General features: G+C 39.8%; 1 protein-coding gene across 3 annotated transcripts in view; it reads right to left on the bottom strand.

Annotated features, from left to right (window-relative positions):
- Positions 1 to 18,469, bottom strand: part of myom3 (myomesin 3) — a 58,729-nt gene that overhangs the window by 19,222 nt on the left and 21,038 nt on the right. For all 3 annotated transcript variants that reach the window (XM_084357704.1, XM_084357705.1, XM_084357706.1), the window contains 10 exons: positions 17,239 to 17,283; positions 13,808 to 13,948; positions 13,553 to 13,714; positions 11,415 to 11,556; positions 9,422 to 9,621; positions 6,724 to 6,777; positions 4,591 to 4,718; positions 1,529 to 1,712; positions 566 to 740; positions 357 to 478 (listed from right to left, as the gene is read on the bottom strand). In XM_084357704.1, coding sequence (XP_084213830.1) covers positions 357 to 478; positions 566 to 740; positions 1,529 to 1,712; positions 4,591 to 4,718; positions 6,724 to 6,777; positions 9,422 to 9,621; positions 11,415 to 11,556; positions 13,553 to 13,714; positions 13,808 to 13,948; positions 17,239 to 17,283 — 1,353 coding nt within the window. The remainder of the gene's footprint in view (positions 1 to 356; positions 479 to 565; positions 741 to 1,528; positions 1,713 to 4,590; positions 4,719 to 6,723; positions 6,778 to 9,421; positions 9,622 to 11,414; positions 11,557 to 13,552; positions 13,715 to 13,807; positions 13,949 to 17,238; positions 17,284 to 18,469) is intronic.

The following is an 18,469-nucleotide window of genomic DNA, read 5'->3' as shown; positions in this document are numbered from 1 at the left end:
GAGGCTTTGAAAGAAAACTACAAACAGTCTCTTTGGAAAGGTCTTGTGAACATGATTTAAGATCCAACCCAAATCTAAATTGTTTGATCTCCCGGGCCCAGAAAAGATGTGTTTTGGTTTAATTTGACCCCACACAGAAAATTTCTCTGATGTCAAGTACATAAGTACATTTTTCTATCTGTATTCATGACTTCAATACCCACATTGCTAAATTCAACATTTAACCACATTAGAACACTACATGCTTTAAAATAAAGCCCTATAGGAGGAACCATGAGTTTCTCAGCCAGTAAAAGCTTTGCATACTTCAGTTGTATCCTTAAAAAAATATTTTTGTTCAATATTTTGGGACTTACTAATGGCTGATTTGACGAGGATGGGCTGGGTCTCATGAGAATAGCTGCTGTTTCCTGCTCTGCTCACAGATTTCACCCTGAACACATATTCCTCTCGGGTCTTGAGGCCATGGACTGTGAATCTGAGGAGGAGAGACATAGTTCAAGGTTCATTTTTTTTTTACTGTAGGCTACTGACTGCAGCATTTTTTAATATATGTCCACATTACCTGTTGTTGGTAATGGGCTTGTTGTTGACAGTTTTCCATTCATTTTTTCCTGCCTCACTGAAGTACAGGTAGTAGCCCAGGATGTTATCTTTGTCTTTGGGCTCCTGCCATTGGAGCAGCACCGAGGTGTCTGTGTCTATGATGGCCATGGAGGAGTGAGGTGGAGCTGGCACAGCTGATGAGAATCAGATGAAAAGCCACCAGGTAGAACTTAAGCTTCAACCATCAAATGGTAAATGGATCGCCATATCTCCAAACAGCGGCAGACTGGAGGAGACGGGGAATCGAAACCTGCTCTGCCTCCTGAGCAGGAGCCACCCCCAAACGGAAATTAACTACGAGATATAGTTCGATCAGCTCTTCCTTTAATTTTGGGAAATTCGCATAGAGCTTTAAAAAACAAGTTATTTTAGTCCAAAAACTGTAACCATTAATGCCGCTCTCCTTGCCTGAGCTGTAACTTTAGCTAGCTCAGTGGTGATGCATGTTTCCTTCTGTGCAGAGATATTTACAGCGGGTTTAGTTTGGTAGAAAGAAATTCGTTTCTACATTAAAACTGCTCACAACAAGGTCGGTGGATTATCTTGAGCAACCTGGTTATGATTTCTGGAAAGAGACATTGATGTTGAGTTCAAATGTTCAAATGTTTTTTTTTGGCAAGCAAGCTAAGTGGCATCTTTTAGGTCAAACTGTCCCTTTTAAAATTAAGTTATGACTGTACAGATCATCATCCGGGCATAGTGTGCAGCAATACGATAGAGATTCACACATAATGTAAACAAATCCCCAGAAAATCATGGTGAAAATAACCTGTTATGGTCATCTTTCACATTACAAAACTATATGACCAACATCAGCAGGTACAGTACAGCAGATAAATGAAGCAGGACTACAAAATCTAATTGGCCTTTATAACAGGCAGAGTAATAAATGGGTACACTGCAGTGCAACACATTTTCTCACCTTGTGGCTTTCCCAAGGAGATGGGCTCGCTCGGCTCGGAGGGGTCACTGACACCATACTTGTTGATGGAGCGCACTCTGAAGCAGTACTGCTTGCCCTTGACCAGGTCAAAAACTGGGAACCTGGGAGAGTTTACCGTTATGTCCAGACTGGCCAGTTCCCAGCTGCTTTTACCTGCCGGGGACTGATCAAAGTACAGCATTAGAAAATCACAAAGATAATTTCAAAAGCACTATTTATCTCAAGGACATGTTAATCATTGTCCTTCAAATATGATCGAGGATTCAATCTGCACAAGAGTGAAGGACTGCCAAGACGGCCAAATACTCTTTAAATAGCCCCATAATTCATTCCAATTTTACACGATCACTTAGTCCATAGTTAACTGGCGATTCCCTAGTTTTAGAGCAAACCACTTAATGTTCAGACAAGGGCAAAAAAGAATAAAGATTGGCAGATTTGTATGGTAGGCAGAGAGACTTTTAGGAAGAAAGAGAGGGAAAAAAAAGACAGGTATGCATAGATTTAGCCAAAAAGAAAGATAGACAGGCTGATAAATTGTGGACAACCATTACATCTTTTCTTCATCCTTGTCAATTAATAGTTTCTGCTAATGATGCTAACCTTCTCTATTTTACAATCTGCATTTACTTTTCTGTTCTTTTCCTCTGCTGTCATTATCTCCTTTTAACTCGCTGTTGGAGGAGGAAAATCCAACAATAGAACGTGGCATGTCAAAGAGATCAGTGATTATAAAGTGTTTGCTCAAGGGCGAAAGGTATATTTGAAGGTTCCCCCTCATTATATAAGCGGACGTGAACCGGCAGACTTTAAGCAATTTCAAATGCCTTTGAAAGATTTGACAGTTTTATTACCCTGGTAACGCATAAAAGTAGAATAAAAATCTATTTCCTGTGGCAGTGTTTCTGATTGTTGGAGCTGTTGGGTGTTGGGGTTGATATTGCAGAGTCGAGGCCATTAACTGTTGTAAAGAACAGGTCAGTCCTCACACTTTCATATGCTGGAAACCTTTATTATTTTGGGATCCTTTTGAACTTTGAGTCTTGTGTTGGGGGGAAAAAACGAACCAATTTAACTGGATTTTCTTTAATAGACATTTCCTTTAATGTATGACGAAACACTGCTACATGAGTTAAAACTAGAATTAATTTGAGTCATTTTAGATCTCGGATCCAGGTACTTCTGAAACAAGTTAGAGACTGAAAAAAAACTTTTAAGTATGCAAGCAAGCAAATCAAACCCCTAATGCTAAAGTACATGCCATGAAAGAGCAACATCGAGGTTTGTTTGCTTTTAATGAGTCCACAAATTCCCACTTAAACTGACACCACAGTGGTAGAAGCGTGTGCGTGTCTGTGTGTGTTTCCTTCTCCTGTCTTTTTGATTAGCGCTGTGGTCAGGAGCCTGATGTTAATTTGGCTCACGTTCCACCGCCGGACTGCACAAACCCAGCAACTGTCTGGAGTCTTTGCAACTGATGCAAAAACATTGATCCCTGTGTTCAGTGGATGCAAAGGTTTTACTAATTACAAATGTGGTTTGTGTTTGAATATATTTATAGTTGTGTGTATGCATATAGTATAGTGATTACCTGTGAACATCTCTTTGTAGGTGTGTGCATGTGGGTGAGGATGTGTGTTTCTTGTCTTAAATACTGATGGAGACCAAAAAGCTCCACAGTGAGTGCATTTACCTGCTCATCATTTATAACTAGGGGCGAAAGGTAAAAAAAGAAACGGCGTACCTTTTTCAATTTCAAGAAGAAAAATAGCATTCATTTGAAATCTGGCAACATGAGAAATATAACTACAAACTGCCCTCAGACAAGAGTCTCACATTCCCCACTGAGATTTCAAACCATCGTTATCTGATACTTTTAGTGATTCTTGTGACTGTTTTTTTAAACTAATGTAAAGTTTCCTAAAACAAAAACAATAAGCTGATAGAAAAAGCTGAGGGGAACTTCAGATTCAGTCGGTTAGTCACTATGAGCGAACTCTTTTCACGTCACACATATCCATCGAACACATTGTTAACATGGAAATATTCGTTACAGGAGCTTAAACTAAAAATAATGTATCTTTTCTGTAATCGCTGCCCATTTTTACCATAAATTCTTTGACTAATTTCCCACTTTCAAGGAAGCCATTAGTCATTTCAATACATTATGAAGACGAACTTGCACAGACCTAAAACTTGCTTTATAGATTTAATCAAATAGTCTGCTTTTGGTTCCAATTTTGCAGTAATGCAGGCGTGAGCAGGGCGCGTTTTAAAACCGTCTCGTCTCAATCATTCAGCTAGTATGATGTGAGCTCCAATCACTGCACTGGAGTTTTGAAGAAAAACTGAAGAAGTTTTTTGGATAAACGATAAAAAGGTCTTCGATCAACACCCCGGACCAGTGATTTAAATTCCCCTCACTCCAGACATCGCCTTGATGACTGACATGAACGTTCACAGACATAATGCTGAAGAATTTGGCAGTCTGAAACTTGTATGGTGATGTTTAAAGATCTATTTGTTGATGTACCAAGGTCTGAGATTTGGCAGAGATCTTTCTTTATGACAGATTAGCTCAAAGTTAGCAGCAAACTCTGACATTTCCTATGTCAGAGGTTCCTTCAGTGCACCAGCAGGGTTTGAAACTTTTCATGCTTTCCCAAACTTTCTTACCATCAAACAAAAATATAACTTCCAGCCAAAAATGGATGGATGTGGATGTGATGGATTAGCTATTTCGAGCCAGTTTCAAGTCTCTGCAAGTTGATTTCTTGCTGCACTGACATGATCTAAAACCAAAGTCTGCCTTGGAGGTGAGAAATCAATCTAAAAACTTACAGCATGTGTTAGAAAGTGTTCAGCAGTAAAGTGATTTGTAGACAATTTAACGAAAACTTGGATGCAGACTTTTAGGTGGAGAGAGGTTAGATTTAGGTGAGTGGCAAGTGGATAACTGTATTCAGCAAAGATCCCGAGAGTTATTGTAATGAACATTTGTGTCTCTGCAAGAGTGTGTGAGTGTGGGAGTTAAGACTGACCCGCTCCACGTAGAAGGTGAGCGGCTCCCTGCCTCTGGGTTCAGGCTCAGTCCAGCTCAGCACCACGTAGGTGTCGCTCACCTCGCAGGCGTGGACATTAGTGGGAGGGAAAGGAGCTTTGACCTGACCTGCAGAGCAAAGACAGGAGGAGGAGGAGGATGAAGAAAGAAGTAAGAACAAGGTCAGTGAGAATTATTCAGGGGTCCAAAAAGTGCTGGCTGAGACGCTGCTTTCTTGTTAAAATCTTTGCATCAGGAAATTTAATGCTTTATGTGGTGATTTTGAGTGAAACTCACAATGGGAGTTTTACCTTGCTGCCCCAATTTAACCTCCATTCCTGACACATATGTATGCCAGATAACATGGTGAGATGGCCTGAGTCAGCACACTTTCAGTGATACGCCAAGTGATTCAAGGACTATGGAAGTGTTTAGATTGCCTGTCTGTCTCTCTGTAAGTCTTGTCTCACCGTTTGTATCCCCTGAAGAGTCCCAGAGCTGCAGTGTGGATCAGAGAGGCTCTCCAGACCAAAGAGAGCGAAGTGAGACAAGAGATATAGTAAGCCTGTGTGTGGGCGAGGGTGTATAGTGCAGTATGTAAGTTGTGAAACATTTTTCATTGTTGTAACGCTGTACTCAAGCACAGTGGACTTGAAGTAAACCCGTGACTATGAGAGTAAAGTGAGGTAAAGTGCCGAAAGTGTGGTAGTGGTTCTCATTGAAATCGGGTGAAAAGTGGGTTTATTGCAGGACAATTATTCAAAACTAAAGATATCAAGGAGATATCTACATGCCCGACCTTAATTCAAGTGATCATGCTGAGGGAAAAGCACATGAAATGAAACCTGAAAAAAACACAACAGTATTAGAACATTTTGTGGACTTTTGACTACTTAAAATGATATTTTAATATTTTATAGGTATATTGTTTGACATTTCTGGTAGTTTGCCTCTTTGCACTCTTGCCCAGAGTTAGATGACAAAATCAATACCACTCACATGTCTGCGCATTATGTACGAAGTCTAATGCATATAGAGGTTCAGGTATCCTTTGGCAGAATCCAACCCTAACCCTCTGGAGTTGTGGACTTCAGTCGTCATGTTGAGTTTTCATGGGCATGGGACTGCAAGGCTAATATCATAACAATAATAAAATTATGCTTCTGATGCATCTTCATATTTTCGTATCGTGATGTGGTTGGATATTAGTAACATTTTAATTCAGTAAGTTTTAGACATTCGTAACAAGTTCTTTTTTGTTTTTTCTCCCTCTTGAGTCTACTTGTGGACTGGATGAATCAGGAACGCACCCACATGCGTCCACAAGTTTGCAAGAGTGGAGAAGTCTGGACATTTGGAGCCTCTAGCTCAATAACTTAAGAATGAAATCTGTCATGTCGTGTGACTCTTGGCAAGAAAGTGAATAACAATATTTTCTCGTTGAATGTTTATGGCTCATATATTTCTGTCATGGTTTTGGTTTTTGGTTTAGATGTTTCGGTTTCCTGTTTAATTTTGTAGTATTTGAATGTGTCATGCTTTACCTTCCACTTCCTGCCTTTGTCTGTTTTTCTGTGTACACCTGTGTTCCATTAGTTATTTATTCCTGTGTATTAAAGTCTGTGTTCCCCCCCAATGTTTGTTGGTTTATCTGTTTTCCCTGTACCTGAAAAAAGCTGTACACAAACAAATACTCATGCATGTCTGTTCTAAACCTCCAAAGTTGAAATGCACGGCCTTTGCTACATTTATTATCTGGATGCCTCTTCTCATTTTATCTCTCTCTGTCTGTGAGTTACATTGCCAAGGTTATCAGCTCTCTTCACAGGCATTCATGCCACCTCGGGCCATTATGTGCATTTACCAGGACACGGCCAGGGACTGAGCATTCTTTTCACTTCTGTAAATGGAACAAATGCTCATTGCCACAGCCATACAATTACTGCGGATCGTTGTTCAAAATAATATGAAGATGTATTAAGCCACAAGCCCGGGGCGGACCACAGGCGAGGAAGCAGCGCCCTGTGTGCCAGTAAAACATAGATGCTGTTTGAAACCAGGCGTGAAAATGTTCAAATGGAATCTTTTTATGACAAAAATCACACTCAGTGAACTAAAAATACGACATTCTCACCTTCGAGTTCATCTTTAGTAATGGTGATTGTCCTTCCTCTGTCTACTTTGACCACTGAGAAGGGGGAGAAAGCAGAAAGAGAGGGCGGTTGGGGGCATGGAGGGAATAAAGAAGGAAGTCACATCAGGGTAATGAAGTTATATGAGAGCCCATGATAACACTATTAGGGTTAATGTTAGAAGAGCAGCCACTGGTAAGAGCCAGAGAGACACAAAGAGGTGAGAGAGAGAGCGACATGGAAGGATGAAGAACAGGCTGGAGGCAAGTCAACCTTCTGTCTGTCCTTCATCTGTGTTTAACGATCCACAGCATCTGACCAGAGCCCATCTGTCCTCCCTCTAACACACACACTCACACACACACTCGTGATCTACTCTATGTTACATCTCATTGTTCTCATACCTCCACTATATAAAGTATTCAACAAAAACTAAACGCCTCACAAGAAATCTTGCAGGAAACAAAGTGTCCCAGTCTAGGATGCCAGCGAGAAGCTGCTGCAGTATTGACTGCATAACCTTCAGGCTGCATAAAATGTACAACAGCTACACACCTACATCTGTTTTCCCTGGTAGTGCTGATAACTTTGCAGGTGTAACAGCAACCGAGGCAGATGAGGTGAAAGCAGGAATGAGTTGCTAACACATAACTGATGCTCTTTGTAGTGGCAGATATAAACAAATTAAAGGAAAAAAATGAATTAATGGGTGAAGAAACATAATGAATGCAAATGTTTTTTTCATCAAGGGCAGGAAGGGTTGCTTTAATGCAACACTGTGTTTTAAATGGTGCAAATAGTTAAAGTAATAGGCTATTTCAGGTCTGTTTATAGTCTAAATGACTTTTCAAAAGATCACAGTTTGGATTGTGGATCGTAATTGTGATTAAATAAATCATGATAGTATTTTTTGGCCAGGCCATACTCTACCCAAAAACCCAACGTAGGCAGCCGATTAGGGGCAGAGCAGTGCAGGCCGTGCTGACAAAAGCAGTTAGAGCCACAATAATGTGTAAATGTAGAGAAAAAGGGGGTGAATTGGAAGCTATGACCTTTACAGTCAACAGATCTCAACCGAATTGAGCACCTACGAAAGAGTTTGGAGTGATGTGTTAGACAGCGCTCTCCATCACCATCATCAAAACACCAAATATCTCTTGGAAGAAAGGTGATCTTCATCTCTCTTGTTGAGTTTCAGAGACTTCAATGAGAATCAGTGTCATAGAGAATTAAAGCCGTCCTGGTGGCTCATGGTGGCCCAACAAATTACTAGTAACTTGGATCATTAAGTACAGATTAAGGAAATAAATGACACATCCATACATTTTTAGCTCTGACGTGTTAAAGAGTACACCGGCGAGTTAGACTGATAATGGACTGTTAAATAAAAAAGCTGAACCAGAAATATCGTCTTTTTTATTTCAAGACATTTTTCTTCCTTGGCAAAAACCTGGTGCTCCACTCCATATCCAATTATATAATATACATTATTCTTCAATGGGCTATTATGCATGATGACTTCTTTTTGGTACTTGAATGATAATTTTTGCATCACAATTTTCACTTTCACTGAAAAAAGAAACCTCTTAAAATCACAATGACATGACATTTGTTGGGATCTGTACCAAACAAAAACATTTTCTGTTAAAAGAGTACTTCCCCGAGTTAGACTCATGAAAGACAGTTAAAAAAAAGATCATAATCGATGCTGCAGAACGAAAAATAATGCTTTTTTTTATTTCAAGGCACTCTTCTACCTCTGCAAAAACAGTGCCGACATTACCCAAAATGCAACTCAACTATTCAACAAGTTCAATCTCAGGTTCAGCTGTTGCTAGCAGCGGCTAACGTAGCCTCGAACTGTTAGTCTGAAGCAGATATGAAGGATAGGGATCAATGATTATAATCTAATAATATATGTACATTAATCTGAAATGGGCCAGCCTGCATGAGTTAGTTTTGGTACTTTAAGTTTGTTTTGATGCTTAAACTTCTGTATTTTTACTTAAGTAAAGTAGTATTTCCAAAGAGACTATGCTAATTTTAGTTAAATAAAATATTTTACTTGTAGTAATTCTTCCACCGTTGCTTTTTAGAAATGAAGCAAGTGCAAACTTATTTATAGGGGAGTTTTTGTGAGTGATGCTGCACCATCAGCGCTACATGGACCTATGTGTGGGAAATAAAATTTTGAGGATTAACAACAGTCCACGATGCACTTCTACTACAAACAAGATAAAAAGTGGAGTAACATTACAGGGGGGCTGGTTACTGTGTGGCTGTTTTTTCTGAATTTCAGTCAGTACATAATGAGGAACAGTGCTGAGGAGGACACCAGCTCAGCTCAGCACACCTGCTTTCAACTGCTTTTAACTCTCTTATTGATCAGGGAAAATCCCTGCACTCACATGCTGACATGCACACATGTAACCATGGTTGTTAGATGATACTGCATAAATTTAGAGATTTCTTGAGAGCTTATGATCAGCATAGGGATTTATTAGTGGTTTCACTATCTCTCACATCTCTATCACAAAATCCTGTGGTTGGTCTATTTTAGTGTTCAAACCACAAAACACAACCAAAGCTTGTTAAAACTGTACATAACAGGTCAGCTGGGTTTTCTTTGAGTTTGTCACCAATTAGTGTTTCTCTAGCTGTGGTAACATTTTACACATTTTAATGACGAGTCAACCGTACCCATGGTCCTTGTGTGTTCCAGGGGGTCTGCAGTGAGGACTGGTTCAGTGGCCTTGGAGGGGCGTCCTGCTCCTGCCTTGTTAACAGCACGAACCCTGAACTGGTACAGAGTTCCTTCCTTCAGCCCAAACACCGGGTAGTGGCACACTTTCTGAATATGCACATTGCAGCGCACCCACTCACCCTGACCGATGTCATATCTGAGAGGGAGAGAAAAGAGAGAATTTGAAAAAAGGGAAAACAAAGAACCAAATGCATAAATCTGAACAACATTATGTGCAGTCTTCAGGGTGTAACATTATAATACTATTTTAGAGCATATTAGCCTGTCAGTAAATACCCCATCAGGACCTATAATTGTGGCCAGAGACCATCATGTAAAAATAATGTGCTTCAAAACATAATAAAAAAAATATTTTTAAAGTAGAAGATGAGCTCAGAGAACACAACACTGATAACAAACTGTTATCACTTACAAACAAAATAAAGGCAGAAAGGAGTGCAGTTTTCTAACCATAAAGAGGTTGCTAGGGAACTGGAAAGTATCTTACATTTTCCTCTCCACACCCGACAGCCAATAACATTCAGGAGTTGTATCTTCTACAGTGAATAAAGACAGTATACAAAAGCACACACGCATACACACACACGGACATGTGTAACGCACTAGTGCACAAATGAACATGCTTTGTCTCGCTCTACAAACACAGAGACACAAGCACACATACATACGCACACAGATACAGGTCAATCCTGATTGATTGGTGTTGGTGATAAGTGCGGCACCTGTTCTCCTGCGGGAGTCTTTGACTCTGATGTTAACATAGTGTTGAGGGCTGATAATTACCGAGTACACCATCCATCTCATGTGAACTCTGCCAAATGGATGGAACCTCACTGCTGGTCGCCACCACCACCGTCTTTATCCAATTTCCTCACCAGCAGCACACAGAGCAAGATGAGGTTCAGCAGTATAGTCGTATTGTTGGCTTAGATAGCCCTAAATATAACTAGAAAGCTTTTCTATGAGGTTAAATCAATGTGACTTTTCTGTAAGAGATCTTATCTTTGTGCTGAATATTCCCAGCAGTGGAAAACCAAATGTAGTCCAAAAACCTTTCATTAATATTCTCATTTGACCTGATTCACCTCTAAATATTTGATTCTACTGAAGCACAAATCTAAATAAATTAAATAGCCCTGGTTCAGCATCATGGGAACACTTAAATTAGTGATATGTACAGTTTACTGTTATTTAGAGGAAAAGCCCACTTGTGTCGATAATCAACTGCCAAAATGGAGTGGACAAATTAGTAAAGCAGTAACGAAGCAAATTTGTATTTTCTGATTATTAATAATCTGGTGTTCAAAATAAAAAAAAATATACTACATAGATTAATTAAGTGATGAAATGAACTATAATGAGGTTGAAAACAAGTCATTCTAAATTAATTTAACAAAACAGATTTTGATTGCTGGATGAGACGTTCCACAGACAGTTAATCAGCTCCTATTTTGTCAATCGATGTACTGTAATCTTTTTGGTTGTTTTTCAATCAAAAATGCCAAATGAGCTCCGGTACCAGCTTCTCACTTTGGATAATTTGCTGCTTTTCTTTGTCTTATGTTGCAGCAAAGCAAATGTCTTTCGGTTTTTGGCCAATTTATTATACAAAATTGTAGCTTGGGGCATTTTTCACTAGTTTGATTTTGTACACCACACGATTAGTCAGTAAATTGAGTGTATAATCAGCAGATTAAGAGATAATGAACTAATCATTCACTTTTTTTATGTCCAATTTCTTTGCTGATCCAAACTTGGTTTCTGTTATTGAATGTCTGTATAAACACTTAAATGATAACTGCATAAAATGGGACATTTACGATACATATTCTCATGCTTAACTAGCTCTATAATCGGACTTAATTGTTAGGGAAGTGAAGAAGTGAAGCACTTGGAATACTGCTAAATGGACCTTGTGGTAAGACTCACTTTTCTACATAATAACCATCCACAGGTGTGGATCCATCAGCACTGGGTGGTTGCCAGCTAAGGAAGACATAGTCCTTGTTGACATCAGATACCTGGACGGCCAGAGGAGAGGCGGGGCCTCCCAGCACTGCAGCTGACGCATCTGGAGCATGAAGAGGAGAGAGTGGATTAGAGGAGAAAAATACTGAGGAAGGAGAAAGAGAGACTGGAGAAGTACTTTGGTTGGAAAATTCGTAAGATGAGGTATTTGACACATAGGAGATGGATATGAGTCTGTAACTGGTAACTGAAAATAGTGGCAGAGGGAAACACGTAAGAGAGGAAGATGATGAGATAAGAAAACAAGAAGATGTCAGGAAAATGTCATTGTGCAAGTATTTAAGGTTTTCCAGCTCATGACATCCACATATTATTTGAGGCAGAGAGCAAAAAGTGAAGGCTAAGGCTGCAGGATGTAACAGATTAACACGTTACTCAATATACATATACAATCACAACCAGTGGATGAGATGAGAAAGAGAAGGGAGAAAAAGTAATGAGGAAATTATGCAAAGCGGATTGAAATGATCGGATGTGACATGCTCCCGAACCTTTTTCTCGAGGCTAGGAATATATGTTTTTTCAACAAAAGACTCCAGCCGACATCAAGCACATCTCTTTTCTGATTTAAATGTATAACCTCACCTCCTTTCCTCCCTCTCCTCCTCCTCTCGCGTTTGTTTTTGCTCTCCTGTACTGCATATTTGTAATGCAAATATGACTGCTGAATGCGGGAGAAAACCCACATGCGGGGAAGTTTGCTGATTCACTAATTAGTACCTCCAGCTCTGCTCAAGATCAAGCTCCTTACTCAGAGAGAGAGAGAGACCTGAGCCAAAATCTTAAGGATGCTTTGCAGGAAGATTCATCTGGTATTAAAGTGTCAGCGTACAAGTGTGTGAATTGTTTTGGTGTATGTGCACATTAAGTTCATGAATGATTCAGCACATGTTATACTGTGCCTGCAGTTAAGGCGCAATCCATGCATGAGTAAGCATTGGTATTATATTGAAACGCACACGTGTGCCAAGGCTCCTTGCAGAGCTGCCCAGACACATTTCAAATGTCTGATGAGTCAAGTGGGAGTTGTTCTCTGGTTTATTTGCATGCTGCAAACAATGTATGAGAGAAAATAGCAGTATGGGAAGAATGAATAGTTTTACTGAACAAAGTTAACAAGCCTTTGACTGCAGAACATTTTGATTGATGGTGTAATTTCTCTGTATGAATCAGGGTGGTCTGCTGACAGGAAACAGAAGTTGAATCAAAATCTGGCAAATACAAATAGTGCTTTGAGTGAAGGTTTCAGTCAAAACACCATTTATCCAGCCTGGGACAACAAACGATGATTCCATCCACAAAAACGCTGGTATTTTTGTATGCAAGAGACACAAGGTCACTCCTAAGAACTTGTCAGATTTTTCAAACACTGAATGGATGATTTCAGGATGAAGCATCACTTGTTTTAGAGACATTATTCAGTATTTTTGGAGGAGTTTGCTCAGTTGTGACCTAAGTGTGGATCTTTAGTCTCCATGAGAACTGAGCAACCTCCATCATCTGATGAAGACAATGGAGCTGTTTATCCATCGTGCAAAAAGCATGCACCTGCTTTAGCTAACTAAGCTAGCTAAAGTTATATAGGATGCGGTTGGCCGAAAGACAATTGTTCCTGTATTAAACTGCTCAGAACAAGGTCTGTGGATCATTGTGAGAGACTGTTTCACAGTTACGAGAAAGAGACATTGCTGTTGAGTTTCAAATGCATTTTTTGGCACTTTGAGCGCCACAAGCCAACTGGCATCTAGTTCTATTGTATTTGAAAGACAACAGACAGCTCTGGTATCTCCAAAATTCGGCAACTCACCCCAAAAACATCTAGATGTACAAACAGCTCCACAGGTTGACCTCTCCCTTTACACTCAACATCTGAAACATTTTGTTCTCAAAGATATATGAATACATTTTGTCACAAATATAAACAACCTGATGCTTCCTAAATCATTTAATAATTGCACCTTTAAAAGTTCCACATGATTAGTAAAGGCCTAAGACAGGTACAGTGTTTACATCAAAACCACATTCATGCTGGTTCTCACCGCTGACATAGACAAAAGCACTGTGTTCCTTGGTCTCATCCCAGGTCCTCATTCGGATAGTGTAAACCCCTTCATGCTCCTTGTGTGCAGCCCTTAAAGTGATGGAGGCCTTGTTATCGACTGTCTTAATGTCCACAGTGCTCGACTGATGCAGCTGAATGCCTAGAGAATGAAAAAAAAACATTGACTAACCTCTAACACAAATATAAATTGGCAAACACCAGGCTCACATGAATCATCTTTAACAGCACTTACCATCTCTGAACCAGCTGACATCCTGCTGAAATGGCAGCAGAGCTGAGGTGAAGGTACACTGCAGAGTGAGGTCATTACACTCCTTCACCCATGTTGGAGGGAAGGTGGTGTCAAACTGGGCTTCCGGCTCAAGATTCAAGGCTAAAGTACAGATGGAGGAGGACAAAGGTAAGAGAGGAAAGATAAAGGGGAGGTCAGGAGAGGATGTGGAAGCAGATGAAAGTCAAGAGGAGAAAAATAAAAATGTAGAGAAATACATTTCATCAATATACACACAATCCTTTTCCTCACTGTTGCTGGGCAAAGATAAAATTGATTTTGTAAAGTAGGTCTACCCCAGACACAGCCTTACTGCAGCGAAAAATTCCCGATTTGATCAGTTTGGGTGGAAGCTGCACTGTAAAATTGCAAAGACCTCCTTTGGATTGCTACAAAGAGGAGAAGCATGACAGGTAAAGAGGAGCGGAATCAGGAGGCAGAGGATGTGCAGGAGGTAAGTGGCAAGCAGGAAGAAATATGCTGATTCCTGCTGATATGAAACAAGAGCTCATCTACACAGCTCTGTTGCCAAACCTGGTCAAAAAATCTCTGGTGTCTGTCTACCATTGAGTACGTTTGTGCTATGACTTGTGAAGCAGTGAAACTGAACAAAGCAACCCAGAAGGTCTTAATTTACTAAAAAGACCATCTTATGCAGACTTGCATGGTCATAATAGACAAAGACCCCCTGCCTCATCAAAGAGCACACAAAGACAATGGACAGTCAGTCGAGGCTTTTTTTTTTTAAATGAACAATTCCTGACAAGTTATTCCATCAGCTACGATTCTCTCACTTGTCAAACCACTGGGGGAACACAATCTGGAAGTGAGAGACGTGTGTGCCATGAGGTCTTGACAAATCCCATCCTCCTGGATGAGTCAGAGAAAGACATGTTTCTTATAATGATCCTGTTCCGCTAAGCCATCCAGGCTATCACAGGAATGCGTGCAGCTTCACCAAACACACCGCTTAGATCTTTTTTTCCCTATCACTCAAACCTACGCCTCCTTTAGTACAATGATGATTATGATAAATTCACCACAGTTGTGCTTTTGTTTATTGAGTGGTTCATGTTGGAAAATATGATCTGCCGCACATGAGATAATCAAGCATCAGTTACATGAAAATGGCAGCATGCAATTCTTCAGCACATTTGCGCAGCAAGCAGGCCCCCGATGCCATTACATGCTGATAAAGCTTCATTCAAAATGATTGGCACTTAATTTGTAAGTGTGTGGGGAATGCATTGCATTGTATTTCAACTGCATAATACCTCTGCAGAAGCAATGGATGCATTCGCAAGGTATTGGTGAAAGTCAGTAGTAGAATAAAAAAAAGACAAAGCTGCATAAGGAATGATAATCTGCATATATATTTGTCCTGAGAAGATGACTTTAGTTTTATCTCTTTACAAAATTTCGAAGTAAAATAAACTAAATGGAACAGATCAGTCTGTTATCCTTAAAATCCCTCTGTAGTCAAAAATGTGTTTTTCTTCTTGCTCCCACAGTTAAATGTTTGAGCTTCACTGTGGAGGATGATGTATGTGCAGAGTTTGACACCGGAAGGCTGTTTTCACATTCATTGCTGGAAGTGTAAATTTTCTCTGTGCTCATTGAAAATCTGATTTTAAGAAGCGGGCGTACAAGCATGATTTATGTCAGGAGGAAACTTGGAGCTTCAAGGGCACATACACTGAGAATGGATTTTACACTGACGTGGAGAGACAACTTGTGTCCAGCAGTTAAACTTTTGAAATGAAAAAAATATTTGCACCATCATATCAAATGGAATTTTTAATGAGGAAAGAGGAAAAGCTGCCATTTTAAGGATTTTAATGTTGTTATCATACTTTTTTTCAGCAAAACCTTGTCAGACACACTTACTATACAGTTTTTATGTATTTGTTAATACATGTTTGAAGGTATCTTAATTTGGTCTGCAAGAATGATAACTTATTCTAAAAGCTGATTCATTATCTACTAATGACTTGAGGCCAAATCTAAGATTAAAGAATCAACTTTATTCTTCAGTTTAATTCATTTTTGTACAACTTCATGTTTAAGTAGCTTTGCCCATCAGCTGTTTTATTCACCAATGTCAGTGCTGAGATCTGGGGACTTAAATGTGACACGGAAGAACCAGAATGTATATCTGCAAGACTAGGATTCAACTTTAAAGGTTCACCTTCATTTTTATTTCCAAATACCAGTAAGTGGTTTTGATTATGTGTGTCAAAGGTGAACTTATATTGTCTGACTACTTGTGTGTTTTCCCTGTTGTAAAGCAGCCTCTAACAGTCTCTGCTTCCGAACATCTAAAAAATAAAGTTGGTGAGTACAATATTTATAATCTTAACTGACAGGAATGATAAACGAAAACGTAGTTATAAAACTGCTTCTCATTCTCATGAAAGTCCTCCATAGTAAACAACAAGTTATGTCATTCGGCATTACCTTCCAAAGAACCCACATTAGCATCACTTAATGCGGCTCTACTTGTGACCATTTGTAGCAATTTACATGTATTAACCCATTTTTTATTGGCCATAAGTGAGCAGATTGTAATGTGACATGACTCTTGGTTGTCTATACAAGCCTGCAGACAATTTGTTTAATGCTGCTGGACTGTGGACTGGCTTCCAACACAACACAGAAGTTTCACAGTGCCCATTTAATATATTGTAGTCATGGCCAAAAGAAATTAATGTCGACAGTTGGAAGGACATGGTTGACAGTAGCCTCCCCTGTCACAGCTACATTCCTGAGCCATCCATTGACCCTGACCTCTTCCTTAAGACATTTTGCCATACTGATACATTGTCATGCTACTTCTGCCTTGTCACGCATTGCCACAAGAGGCTCTTTTTGGAAAACTTAGACAGGGTATTTTAGGCATTTGAATAAAGGGCCAATGCTGTTTTTCCTCTCTGGTGATGACAGCTGACATGCAGGAGGCTAATCTAGGCCAAAGAGTGCCAAAGCCAATATGAGATGCTCCACAGCTTGGAGCAAAACAGAATAAATCCCCTGCTGTCCCTGAAATGAAATATACATGACTGTCGTTCCTGCTCAATTGGAAGCAAGTCTTTCTCTCCCTACAGCAACTATCCAACAAATACTCTTACTTACTCCTGTACATCCACGGACATGGATGTCCACACAGACACATAACCCCCCATGACAAACAAATGCTGTTAAACCACTGCTCGCTTTCAATCCATCCATATCTTTTTTTATGAGGTGCAGCATGCACAGCAGAGCAGAGAGTTGTGTCACTGTCTTCAAAGCCACCCAGCCCTCCCTCGTTTACCGGTGGAGGGAAGAACTTCAAAGGGTGACAGAGAAAATGAAAGGGGACACTTTTCATTAGGCCCTGGCGCGAAACTTACCGGGGGTCTGCGAGTGCTCTGAACCAGCCACAGCTCCTTGATATGCTGAAATGCAGGGTGGCAGAGCAGGACAGATTGGAGAAAGGCAGGGAGGGGGAGAATGGAGACAGAAACAGAGGAAGATATTGTTAAATATAGAAATACAACATACAAAGACACATCATACAAATCAAACCTGGCAATGCTACATTAATGCAAGTCACATCTAATATTCCCTTTAACCTATTTTTAACAACTGAAGAAAGCCTGTGAAATATACATGGCAAGGAGAAGCCTTGAAGTGCCTCATTAAAGCCCAGACCATCTAACTCATCCACAATGTTAGGGAACTTTACCACAAGGTACCAAGAACTTTCAAGAAAGAGCGGGTCATTTAAAAGGCGCCAAAAAAAACCCAACCCAAAACACATTGTTGTGAATGTTTCTGTCATGGTGCTGTAAGGCAATGATGCTCACTGTAGATATTTGACTATTACTCACAACTACACCCACTGTCCTCGATGTAATACATTATGCATGAGTGCCGCGCTGAGATCTGTTTTTCTGATCATTTTAGCCTGGTGTTGATACTTGTCCAAATATGAAATTTATACAGAAACTTTCATAATAGGGATAGAAAAGTGCACTGTGCATGGGAAAGAAAAGGAGAAATTGGCATCCAAAATAGAAATCTGTCCCTTTGGGATTTCTCATAAAAAATCAAATACATATAATCGGACCAATGGCAAGATTGGAGGCAGTAGGAGAATGGAGGTGTTGATGTGCGATCAAATTTGGTCAAGACAGCGGCAGCAAACTTGGTATAAATGAATGTCTGTGTGCCCGCAGAGAAAGTAAAATTCATGTTTTATGGTTAGGCCTGTCATGGATTCTGAATCCAGCGCCAATATTGATATTTGAAATCTGAAAAGAAATCTGATTCCAATAAATTAGCCAATCATAAGCACAAAAACATTTTGATTAAGATCCCTTTAAATCTGACAGTGAGATTTAAGAACCGTGACCAATACATGCAATGACATTTCACAGTTTAAATAACTTCAGTGCCTTCTGGGGGATATACTATGTAATGCTGACACCATTTCTTAAATTAAAAGGTACAGTTAACCCCCAAATCAAAAATTCATATTTTTAATCCTTTTGTCTGTAGTTCTATTTATTCACCTAGATTGTTTTTGGTGTGAGTTGTTGAGTTTTGGAGATATCAGCGCCAGAAAAATACATTTGAAAT

The sequence above is a fragment of the Pagrus pagrus genome, assembly GCF_965226575.1.
Source record: "Pagrus pagrus genome assembly, chromosome: 7".
NCBI lineage: Eukaryota > Metazoa > Chordata > Actinopteri > Spariformes > Sparidae > Pagrus > Pagrus pagrus.
This window is presented reverse-complemented; position numbering and strand designations above follow the sequence as displayed.